General features: G+C 36.1%; 1 protein-coding gene across 2 annotated transcripts in view; it reads left to right on the top strand.

Annotated features, from left to right (window-relative positions):
* Positions 1-13186, top strand: part of RABEP1 (rabaptin, RAB GTPase binding effector protein 1) — a 102727-nt gene that overhangs the window by 30602 nt on the left and 58939 nt on the right. The window contains exon 2 of one of the 2 annotated variants that reach the window (XM_068530620.1): positions 5391-5519. The exons of the other annotated variant lie outside the window; for it this stretch is intronic. Within the exon in view, the coding sequence (XP_068386721.1) occupies positions 5391-5519 (129 nt within the window). The remainder of the gene's footprint in view (positions 1-5390; positions 5520-13186) is intronic. 2 annotated transcript variants of the gene reach the window in all.

Genomic DNA, 13186 nt, shown 5'->3' with positions numbered 1-13186 from the left:
AAATAAATAAATTAAAAATAAATAAATAAATAAAAGGCAGATTGCTAATCACTAAATTGATGTAACAACTCACTAATGGATTGACGTTTAGTTTGAAATACACTGGACTAGAATAATCTCTAAAATCCTTGCAACACTATGATCCTAATTATTCCCACTCAATTATGTAAACTAAAAATTAGACCCAGAAAATTCCACACTGCAAATGGCTAGAGGTTATTAGTTAATTTTGATCATTAACATCTCTAGGGAGGCTGAAAATTAGAAAATATTCTTGTGTCTTTTGATTCTTCCACCTTTATCCTTGCCACCCCTGCTACCTCTCCCCCAAATCAGTCTTTTCCATCCTTAATTCTGCTTTTGCCCTTTTGAAGACTCTTCTTAATTAGTTTTTCATTATCTCATTTTCCACCTGAATTAAAATTTGGTGCCAGTTTGTTCTTTCATTTAATATTTTTCCTGGATTTATAACAACATTTTCAAGTCGTTTACATAAACACCTAATCTTTACATGAGAAATAATTGACTTTCTTATTTGAAGCCCATCATTTTAAAAGTATTATTATCTTTTATCTGAAATATTATGACGGGTAATTATTTAAGAGAGTTGCAAAAAAGAATAAGGAAAATAAGGATTTTCACTTTGGTTCACATAAGGAAGGCTAAGAAGACGTTCTGTGTAAGCTTCATCACCAGATGTTTTTTTGTTTTAGAATGGTTCATCTGAGTAAATGGACAAGGTAAAAGGATGCAGTTTCTTAAAGTTGCTAAAGTCAGAGTTTGGAGGATTATATGAAGTGAAATGACAACTTTCTATTATACTAAAGAATTTATGATTATCTTTAGTATTATGGAAAAAGTGATTCCCAAATGCCATATCTGTTTCCTCTAATATTGTAAAGTGATTGGTAATGTTAACCTGCTTGTGGACTGCTTTACTTTACTTTCTCTTTTCCCCTTCCTTTTTGAGGCATGCTAAGTAATTGTGGATTTACTTAATATTCTCTCAACAAAGCACAATTCAGTGGGTAGATTTACTGCAAATTATAATCATTTTTAGTAATTCCTCAAAGAGGCTGGACATGATTAGTTTTCAGAGTACAGGGAGAAGGTAGTTTGCTAGCTGGAAGGCCACTTCTGAAACAGAAGAGATTATTTATTTATTTATTTTTTGGCCACACCATGTGGCATGTGGGATCTTAGCTCCCTGACCAGGGATCGAACCCATGCTCCCTGTAGTGGAAGCTTGGAGTCTTAACCACCGGACCACCAGGGAAGTCCCGAGATTATTTTTTTAGAAAATTTATCTGTTTTAGCAAATTGTTTGTCCTGGGAAAATATAAGTGTAGTTTTAAAAAATGACTATTTAGTGTGTTAAAATATTTTAAGACCACTGAAGTAAGTTATGTGCACTTTTTATGAGCAGAGAGATTGAGATGGAGCAATAAGATAAAATTATAATCAGTAAAACTAAAAAAAAAAAAAGAAGAAGCACCTTATTGTCTTTTAATTTAAACGCAATCAATGTAATTTATCCCTTTTTAAAAAAAATTACTTATTTTTGGCTGCGTTGGGTCTTCGTTGCTGCTTGCGGGCTTTTTCTCTAGTTGCGGCGAACGGGGGCTACTCTTCGTTGCAGTGCACGGGCTTCTCACTGCGGTGGCTTTTCTCATAGCGGGCCACGGGCTCTAGGCGCACGGGCTTCAGTAGTTGTGGCTCATGGGCTCTAGAGGGCAGGCTCAGTAGTTGTGGAGCATGGGCTTAAGTTGCTCTGTGGCATGTGGGATCTTCCTGGAGCAGGGGTGGAACCCGTGTCCCCTGCATTGGCAGGCAGATTCTTAACCACTGCATCACCAGGGAAGTCCCTAATTTATCCTTTTAATTATGCTTTGATTCAGAGAGGCAACCACTCTGAATATAATTTGGCATATTCTTGCCAGTCTTTTTTAAATACATATATTTTCCAAAGATCATATTATGTTATATCTAATTTTGTCTTAATCTTTTAATGTAATTTTTCTGACTTGATATTATTCCATTGGATGGGTGTACGTACCTACCATACTTAACAGTTTCATTTTAAAAGCCAGTGATACACAGGTTAAGACTTCTGAGTTTCAGGAACTGTTCAGATTCTTTTGTTCCACTGGAGTTATGCTTTTTTCTTTTTTCCTTGAAATAGGTGTTTTCTTGGATCTTGAACATTTTTAAACAGAAAGATTCTGATTGTAGTAATATTTGACCTAGACTGTATTTTTTTTCTTTTCCCATTGATAATGTCTCATCAAATTTAGTACACTTAGAGGAATGTAATAGTAGGACGCAGCTTGAGGCTTAAAGATATTTTTAAGTTATTACATATTTTCCCATTCATATCAAAATTAGGGAAGGAGATATACCTAAGAATTATTGACTATTTCCTTCATTTATTTGCCATATTATTCTTTTCTTTCTGTACTGTTGCTTAATTCAGACATTTTGGAAGGCAGCTATGCTCACCCCTGTACCACCAATGCAGACATTTTGAATAAATGATGTAATAATTTTTCCCTTTGGATGTCAAGCATTAAAAGAAGCCATTGCATAACATAGTGTTCCCCCTTTTTTTATTACTCAAACGAAGGTAGCAATATACAGAATGTGTGGAATGTTTAACAAAGGCTGATATACTAATAGCTCTCAGCTGTGAGTTACAGCAGGCTTAATATTGTTGAAGTTGGTGTTAACAATTTGTCCGTGTTGATACATGGTAGTAGGGAAGGATATGAGCTGGAAGTCTAAGCATGGAACTGAGTCAGAATCATGAGGCTGGAAGTGACTTCTGGTCTTTTGTCAAAGCCAGTTGATCACTCTGCTGTTTTCCCTTATTCATTAAAAAAAAAAATTTTATTTATTTATTTGGCTGCGCCAGGTCTTAGTTGTGGCACACGGGATCTTTAGCTGTGGCACGTGGGATCTAGTTCCCTGACCAGGGATTGAATCCTGGCCCCCTGCATTGGGAGTGTGGAGTCTTAACCTCTGGACCACCAGGGAAGTCTCTCCTTATTCATTTAGTATCAGTAAATCTCACTAGTTTACAGCTAACATCCTTTTTTTTCTATATGCCAGGCTAAGTGGTTTTTACATGAACTATTAGCTAGTTATTGTGAACTGCTCGTCACCATGTTAGAAAAATAATAAAGTATTTTGTGTGATGAGATCTGTTTTCAGTTTGATTTGTGGTTGGTTGCTCATGCATTATGTTATAGGATATGCCTGTTTGTAAACTTTCTTACTGTCTTATGCAAGGTGAATTGGTTTTTCTACATACAGCAGTAGAGGCATTCATGTAAAAAGCAGTTGTTTTGGCCTTTGTGTTGTAGAATTGCAGTATGTTAGAAGTACTTGAGGTGGAGTTAAAAAAAATTTGGGGGGGGATTTTAAATTTTTTTATTAAGAAAACAAATAAGGGAGTTACTTGGTGTATCCTCAATGGGATCATGACTCCTGGAATTGAAATTTGTTCTGAATCGTGGAGAGAGGCAGCCAGACCTGTGGGTGTGGATGGCGTCTGAACTGTGGGTCAGAGCCAGGACAGCGTTGGGAGTATTGGAAACACACTTAATCTTTCTTGGCTGTAATTTTAAAGGCTGCATTTTAGTTTTCATTGATTCATTAGCCTTCGCTCCTAAATATAAATATAATGTTGAAAGGTATGGACATTTTGTGTGTGTGTGTGTGTGTGTGTGTGTGTGTGTGTATGTATGTGGGTGTGTTTTAGTAGAAGGTAGTAGTGGGTGGGAGTGTAGTTGTTAGGGAAAAGTAAGAACAGAGGGATCCTGCTTTTTCTTCTTTCTTTATTTTCCAGTGCCCTTCCTTAACCCATGTATTAATCAGTAGGTACCAGTAACTTTAAAATATTAAGTGGAAAATTTGCTTAATTTATTTAACAATTGGAATTGGACAATAAAAATACCAAGACAAGGAAATAGCACAGAGAACCCATTTCCTTCATGATTTCAAATGGTAAATATGAAATAACTGCACGTTTCCTCCTTCCAGTGGATTCTCCATCCTTGTCTTTCTCCGAAGGTTAGCACATGTTCAGATGACCAGATGTCATTCTTTGCTTTGACCTAAAGATCCTAGATGTTTGCTCCTCAAAATGACTCCTTACCTTTAATGACATGGAACTCAAAGCAACTGTCATTTCCTTTTTTTGCCATGGATTGCATCGATGCTGTTAGATCTGTAGCGGAGCTAGTCTGAAGATGTCATGGGAATGAACAAATAGTGGTTTTAGTTAATTGTTTATTATCACAGGAGTTGTAGAGAAGTTTGAAAAGCACATGGAAGAAATTAATGAGCCATAATTCTATTTCTCATAGACAAATCATTGGTGCATTTTTTCCAGTCTTTTTTCTGTGTGTTATAAAATTATAATCTCGATTAAAGTGAGTAATAGGTTGTGGGGGGAAGACCTTCAGAGCTAATCTCAGATCATGGTTAAAATTTTAGTAAATCATCATTATCTGGGGGTGGCTCGTGGTAGGGAACTGAGACCTCTGCTGACCTAGGTGATCAGGCAGAGGTGTTAGTACTGATAAGTATCCCCTGGAGCGATTAGGGTCATAGCTTTGTGGCTAGGTTGCTGTTGGGGAAAAGGAGGAGGTCAGGGGTTTGGACTCCTGAATTTCCCTCTCCTTTCTTGAACCAAAAGACCCTCTGGGTTTGGTCAGGATAGGTGTTTATATATTTAGCTGTGGCCAAATTATAGAGCCCCTGAAGTAAAAATGTGTCCCAATCCCTGCCATACCACAATCAAATTAATCTAAAAACCAGATAATCTCCCAGTCATTGAGAGTTCATACAGAATGTACGATTCTGTATCCTTTCTATATGAAAGGTTTCTTGATTATGATTTCAGTATAATGGTAATGAATCATCTTGAAATTGGGAGAGTAGTTCAGGCTGATATGGCTGTCCTAATCAGGGTGCCCTTTAGATTTTGCTCATAACACTTGAGAGAGACAGAAGCTAGCAAGATTGGTAGTGGGTTCATTTGTGGGGTAAGTAGCCCAAATAATCCAATATTTAACGATTCTGTAAGTGGATTGACATTCTGTCAGTTATACAAAGGAACTTAGAAGCTTTCTTTTGGGAAATTTGCCTTATGCGATTCTCCATATACGTGCTGTTTCACTTTACATGATTCATTCACAATGTGTGTGTTAAGTCTAGGAGAAGTGTCTTTTTTGAAAAAGTAGGATTTCCTAGAATATATTAGATCTTTGGAAGAAGGTTGACCACTTGTTTCAGTATAGAAATGTGTAGCCGCAATACTAATTTATTCTTGTAACTTAATTTATGAATAAAAGTTACTACTTGTTAACTAGTATTTTTCTTTCCAGTTTCTCTTCAGCAACGGGTAGCAGAATTGGAAAAAATTAATGCAGAATTTTTACGTGCAAAGCAGCAGCTTGAGCAAGAATTTAATCAAAAGAGAGCAAAATTTAAAGAGTTGTATTTGGCTAAAGAGGGTAAGTTTATAAGTCTTCCCCTAACCCCCATACTAAAACTGCCTTAAAATGTCAAGTTTCTTGGTAGTACAATGTTAATTTTATCATTGAATAAATCTTGATTTTATTTCTACTTGCATAGTATAATAGAAGCCTATTTAGAGGCTAGGGTTAATAATGAAATTGAAAAACAAGTTGAATAATGCATTATTCAGATATTCCTTTGTCTTTTGCCCTTGATGATATTTAAGATGGTAGGCTAGATAGTCCTGGGACACAGGACTTTCAGTCCCCTTAGCACTTGGGAGATAGCCTCGGGCAAATCAGGACTGTTGGCATTCTAATAATAGCCTTAGCTGTGTTATAGTAAAACTGACATTTCATGTAATTTATTCAACAAATGTTAATTATCAGTTAATATGTTTAATACCTACTTTGAGGTGGGCATTGTGCCTAGGTGCTGGGTATACAGAAGGGGCAAGATTCATGTGGCTCTTTTACTCATAGGAGTTGAACTCTACTGAGGAAAACAGATTAAGTAATAGTGAGTTGTTTAAAAAAAAAAAAGCAAAGTGTATAAGGCAAATGTATGGGAGCATATCACGAGGGAGATCTACTCTGAAGGATGAGGGAAAGGGTTTACATTTTGGGTGTTGACATAGGAAAGTATAGATAGGATTTCCACAGCCCTCTAGACCAGTGAGTGATTCTCAAAGTATGATTGTGGAATAGCAGCATCAGCATTATTATCTCCTGGGAAACTTGTTAGAAATGCAAAATTTTGGATCCTACCCCAGACTTATTGAGCCAGACACTCTGGGATTAGGGTCTAGCAGTCAGTGTTTTAAGAAGCTCACCAGGTAATTCTGATGCACACCAAATTTTGGGAACCACTGTTCTAGTATAGACCACCAGCTCTCAAACTTTAAAGTGGATGAAAATCACCTGGAGAACTTGTTGGAACACGGTATGTTGGGCTGGAGCCTGAGAATTTGCATTTCTAATAAACTTGTAGGCGATTGCAGTATGGCCAGTCCAAGGGCCACAGTTTGAGAACCACTACTATCGACCAGTGATCCTTCAACTTTTCAGTTTATATACTCTGTAAAATGATTATCAACATCTCTCACACCTTAAAAGTTTTTTCATTTTAAACGTAAAAAATTCGAAGGATGTAAATTCTATCGTATTGTTAATACTGACAATTTAAATTAAAGCTTCATGCTTTTAAACATATCCAGTGGAATCAATCATAGTGATTTAATATCCATCACCATCCATTTAATAAAAAATACATGAATAAATTCTTAAGGAATTTTACATTTTTCTCCTCCTTGTGTTAGGTGTTGTTTTTTTTTTTAACGTCTCCCTCAGAATTTTATTCTAAAAAGTGTTTTTTAGCACACAGACCTGAGTGTGCATCAGAATTTTACCTATAGGGTTTGTTAAAACAAAGATTGCTGGGCCGCACCCCCAGAGTTTCTGATTCACTAGGTCTGTGGGATCCTAGAATTTGCATTTCTAGAAAGTTACCAGGTGATGCTGATATTGTTGGTTCAGGGGCCACACTTTGAGAACCACCGGCCTAAAGTAATATTTTGTGCTTGAAAGCCATTAAAAAAAATTGGTCAGACGTCTGTGCAATAAAAATATGCATGTAAATTCTTTTGTATTGAGATATCATTACAGTTAAAGTACACAATTGATTACATAAATATTGTACACACTTAAAAAATAATTATTAAGTTGTAAAAATTATTGGAAATGCAGGTCTTATGAGATATATTGGTTCTCCCTCCCAATTAAGTCATTAACATCTGGTGAATATTATTAATGTCTAGAAAAAGGTATGTTTCAGTTTTTTTTTTTTTAATAGATATAAGTTGGGAGTTCCCTGGTGGCCTAGTGGTTAGGATTCTGGGCTTTCACTGCTATGGTCCAGGTTCAATCACTGGTCAGGGAACTGAGATCCCACAAGCCGCACAGCGGGGCAAAAAAAAAAAAAAAAGATATAAGTTAAGCCCTTGATCTCATAAATAAGTAGACAGAAATAGAAGTGGTATTTTTTTTTTAATAGTGACTTTTATTCTCTTAACTCTTTCTGAATTACTTGTTAAATCACATAGTGCTCTAGCTTCAAAAATATTTTTATTCTATAGGCTGACAACTCAAATAGATCTTCTTTCAGTTTTGTTGAAATAGACTTTGCAATCCACATGACCTGCCAAAAGATTTGTTACCCAGTTATTAGTCATTCACTTTTTAAAAATAAGTTTATTTATTCATTTATTTCTGGCTGTGTTGGGTCTTCATTGCTGCACGCGGGCTTTCTCTAGTTGCGGCGAGCGGGGGCTACTCTTCATTGCGGTGTGCAGGCTTCTCACTGCGGTGGCTTCTCTTGTTGCGGAGCACGGGTTCTAGGCGCGTGGGCCTCAGTAGTTGTGGCATGTGGGCTCAGTAGTTGTGGCTCGTGGGCTCTAGAGCGCAGGCTCAGTAGTTGTGGCACACGGGCTTAGTTGCTCCATGGCATGTGGGATCTTCCCAGAGCACGGCTTGAGCCCGTGTCCCCTGCATTGGCAGGCGGATTCTTAACCACTGAGGCACCAGGGAAGCCCAGTCATTCACTTTTTTGTTACTGACATTGATATTTTAAATTGTTCCTCTGGTTTGACATCACAGAGAAGTTTTTACACAGTAAGGTAGTGAACCATAGTAAAACTCAGGATGGGTGAAAGCCTTTCATTTGTTAAGTAGGGAGAAGGGTGTTAAGAAAAGGAAGGTGGGCAAAGAGACTCTACACATAAATACCCCTCTGTTTTAGGAAAGATTATTTATGGAAGTTGAGGATCTAGAGTTTGATTCCTTTAAAACAACATGTGCCAATGAATCCCTTGGAAAGTCTTTATGTACCCCCTCGGGTACATGTACCCCACTTTGAAGACCGCTGTCCCGGAGTGGTGTTATTCAGACTGTATGTTGTAACTCACTGATGGATAGCAAAATTGAGTGCGTTGTGACCAGCAAGTTTTAAAAAGAAATGCAGTGGAAAATAACAGAGCACATTATTTACTTGGTAAGGTTAAGTAAATATAATTGAACAAAATTTTTTGTTTCAGTTACATATACACACGTATGTATAGAGTTGTGTGATAAAATATATTTTTTGCTGTGAATTGTGGTAAAAGCAGTTTGAAAGCCACTGTTCAATAGGATGGAAGATTCCTAGGCCTCACAGAATTCAGCCCGTGGCTTAGAAAGGTTTACTGACTGTAGTGTGGGATGGGATTCTGTTTTCTCGTGGGTTGCAGGAGGGCTGGCTGTTCCCTGTTAATTTTGTTCCTTCATAGGATGACAAGGAGCTGGGAAAGCTGGTGTTCCTGTCTAGGCATGGTGGCAGTCTGCAAGGCACTGTGGAGGTTGGGATGAATGAAATATGGTTTTCGTCTTCAAGAAAGTATAGTCTACTGGGGTAGATAACACATTTTGCACACTATCATTGTTATTTGAATATATGTTGTTGTCCTGAGAAATGAGTTCTGTCCAGTTTTTCAGTATGTTCATGTGAATTTGTTAACATCTCCCTTTTAAATTTCGTTTTAACCTTGAATTGATGAAATACTACTTTAAACTCTGTGCAATGGTATGTTCTTGTCAGGGTGAGTGTAATACATTTTAGTGTGTATGCATGAGGTCGTGGCAGTATTTCCTGTGATGACCAATTCAAACTCACTGTGATACTAGCTAGTGGCATTCTCTTTTCTCTTCACTTCTCACAACCAATAATTCTGATGCTTGATCATCCTCTCTATACTTTTTTCTTTCAGTCTTTGCTTATCCAATAAATTCAAGTTAATCTTGTCCAAAGTTTGTTCATTTTGCTTTCTGTTTTTCTCTGTCCCCAAATAAAGATGCTAGGGTTTCCTTTGTTTCCTTATCTTCTTCTTTGAAATTATAAAATTGACTTTTCTGTGAAATTCTGAAGAAATAAAAATGACTAAGAACCTCTCATTTCTGAAATACATTATCAATTGCAGTTTTATATCTCTAAGCAGCTTGTAATATGGGTTTGTTCAAAAACATGCCTGGTATGTTAAATTGCTTTGACTACATCTAGACCCAATGAATAATCTGTATGTGTACTATTGTATCTTTACTATCTGATGTTCTCAATGAACTTAAACTGGCCATAAAGAACAGGTGAGGTAACTTATTACAAAATTTCAAAGGGAATACTGTGATCCTATTTAAGAGTTTTTGGTGTCATTTCTAAAGAAATTGCACAGTGTGTAAAAGGTAAATGTTGATTTAGTTTATGGCTTGGCTGTTTGCCTGTATCATAATAAAAAACAAATTGAAAGATGTCCTCTAAAGCAGCAGCTTATATTATTGCATGAAGTATAAATCTAGTCTTCTATGATTGTCACAGGTGATAACAGTATAAGCCATGGTTTTGATGTGTTCAGTAGTCTTTGTTTTATCTTTCAGCAAACCAGGTCACAGTAGCCCCAGAAGTCCAAACATTGGTGTTTTTCCCAATAAGAATAGCTTTTGCTTTGGCGTTGTAATAGCTGTGCTTTCATTTATTTGGAGAGTGGCTGAAATATAAGTGCAAATAGTAATGAGGAGTGCTAATAAAAGGGATTATTACCTCTTGACTCCTCTTACTGTCTGTTCCTGCCTTAGTACCCATTCTTTTCCCAGCTGTCTTCAACTGGGAATGTTATAAATATTTCTGAAAGTTTTGTTGCTTTTCTGTTGAACTTGAAAAAGGGATTTAGCTTTCAAAAAAAAGTTTTTGATTTAGCTCTCTGCTTTAACCAATTTCAGTACAAAGATTGGCACTGCAACAGTGTTTGTGTCTTGGAAATCCTCAATCTTGGGCAATGAGTAAGAGCCTGTTACACGAGGGAGCAAACAAAAGGCCATAGAGTTCTCAATTTGAAGGAGAATAGTAGAAATAGAGCTCATGTTAGTCACCAGAAGACAGTGGCATTTTCTAGTGGTGTTCAAAAGGATTTTGTGCATGGTTATAACATATATAAAGCTCTGATGCTAACTAACCAGAGCGATAGTTAAAAGCTAGGTTTAGGAAGATACTTATGGTTCTGATGCCTTAAGTTGGTACTTAAATATGGAAATAAAACTAGAGTATATTTAAAAAATTAAAAACCATTAGAAATCTTGGAAACAATAAATAAATTGAAATAAGGTAAGTAGATGGTTTAAATGGTAGACACAGATTTTAAAAATTAGAAAATGGTATTGAGGAGTTCTCCCTCCCAGTGAGACAAAGAGAGAAATATCAAAGAGCAATTGACACAGAAGATGAGTTGAGTCTCCAACACACATCAAAAAGAATTCCAGGAGAAGAGAATGGAGGGAGTAGTAGAGAATATTTGAGGAGATAATAACTGAGATTTTTTTCAAGCGTTAAGAAACAGAAGTGAGTCCTCAACATAAATACTGAGCACCAAGTAGGGTAAATCATAGTAAATTCATACTTCGACACATCTTAAACTGTGGAACCTCAAGAATGAAAAGAAAATATTGAAAACTACCAGAGGGAAGTAATAATTATGCTGACAGGAGATACCACATAAGCAGAATAGATGCCTGGAGACAATGAAATAAGATCTTCAGAGTGCAGAGAAAAAGCAGTTGTCAACCTAAAATTTTATGTACAGCTAAACTATTTAAGAGGGAGAGCAAATAAGATATTTCAGGCATACAAAACCTGAGAGCATTTATCGCCCACATAAATCACCAGAAGAACTAGTAAAGATAACATTTACAAGAAAAGTAAACATAGAGGGAACATATAGGATATAAGAAACAGTACCAACCATAGAAACTAATAAATCTGACTATAAAAAACAAAACCAAGAAACTTCTGAGTTCATTTCAATTTTTTAAAAGAAGAAAATAAAACAAACGAGGCAATAATAACAAAATTGGAACTTATGGCAAACAGCATTGCAGGGATATAGAAGGGTATTTCACAATGAATGAAACAGTCTACAAAGAGAATGTAATAATCATGAACTTGTCTGTACCTAACAAAATAGCCATGGCATGTCATAAAAATACAAAAGGTAATAGAATTACAAGAAGTTGATAACTGCACACATATGAGGTGTTTAACATTATATCAATTGCTAGATCAAGCAGTAGGTAGATATAACAACTTTGAGCAACGGAATTTTAAAAAGTTTGATCCCCTAGGAATGATGCACCCAAGAAACTGAAAATATACATCCTTTTATATTCATAAGGAGCACTTAAAATATTGTGTATATCTCAAAGGAATACTCAACATATTTTAAAAGTCAAGCTACTACCATGTTTTGTTACCTATCGCAGAAAGATTCTAAGCAACAATGTAAATGTTTTTTAAAGTTTGGAAACTAAGAATGCATTCTTGTTGCTCATGAGTTCAAGAGGAAATCATAATGAAGATTGCAAAATACTTAGAATACAATGAAGATACTTGTGGGATGCAGCTAAAACAGTACTTTGAAAATAAGCTTATAACTTTAAAAACATTTATTAAAATTAATTTCTTAAAAGACATGAGGAATTGAAACTTAAATGATCTAAATGTTCAACTCCAGAAGCTAGAAAAAAGAGTGAACCCAAAGGAAATAGAAGAAATAAAATAATAATAGAGGGCTTCCCTGGTGGCGCAGTGGTTGAGAATCTGCCTGCCAATGCAGGGGACACGGGTTCGAGCCCTGGTCTGGGAAGATCCCACATGCCGCGGAGCAACTAGGCCCGTGAGCCACAACTACTGAGCCTGCGCGTCTGGAGCCTGTGCTCCGCAACAAGAGAGGCCGCGATAATGAGAGGCCCGCACACCGCGATGAAGAGTGGCCCCCACTTGCCACAACACACGAGAGAAAGCCCTCGCACAGAAACAAAGACCCAACACAGCCATAAATAAATAAATAAATACATTTAAAAAAAAAATAGAAATCAATGAAATAGAAAGCAAAGTTAAGAGTTAAGCTCAATAAAATCAAAAGCACATGTTTGGATGAAAACTCTAATTTGAAAAGATACAAGTGTTCATAGCACTATATTTTTAAAAATTAAAAAAAAATTTTTAATTGAAATATAGTTGATTTACAGTGTTACAGATACCACATGGTGTTTGTCTTTCTGTATCTGACTTACTTCACTTAATATGATAACCCTATTTAAAATAGCTAAGACATGGAAACAACCCAAGTGCCCATTAACAGATGATTGGTTTAAGAAGATGTGATATATAGAGATACACGCACACACACGCGCGCACACACACACAATGGAATACTATTCAGCCATAAAAAAGAGTGAACTATTGCCATTTGCAGCCACATAGATGGACCTAGAGAATATCATACTAAGTGAAGTAGGTTAGAGAAAGACAAATATATGATACCACTTATATGTAGAATCTAAAAAATAATACAAACGAATCTATATACAAAATAGAAACAGATTCACAGACATAGAAAACACACTTAAGGTTACCAAAGGGGAAAGGGAGATGGGGAGGGATACATTAGGCATATGGGATTAACAGGTAACAAACTACTATACATAAAATAGATAAACAATAAGAATTTACTATATAAAACAGGGAACTGTATTCAATATCTTATAATAACCTATAATGGAAAATAATATAAAAAAATATGTAACTG

Source organism: Eschrichtius robustus, chromosome 20, assembly GCF_028021215.1.
Source record: "Eschrichtius robustus isolate mEscRob2 chromosome 20, mEscRob2.pri, whole genome shotgun sequence".
Taxonomy (NCBI): Eukaryota; Metazoa; Chordata; class Mammalia; order Artiodactyla; family Eschrichtiidae; genus Eschrichtius; species Eschrichtius robustus.
Note: the sequence above shows the minus strand (reverse complement) of the source record. Positions and strands in the feature narration are given on the sequence as shown.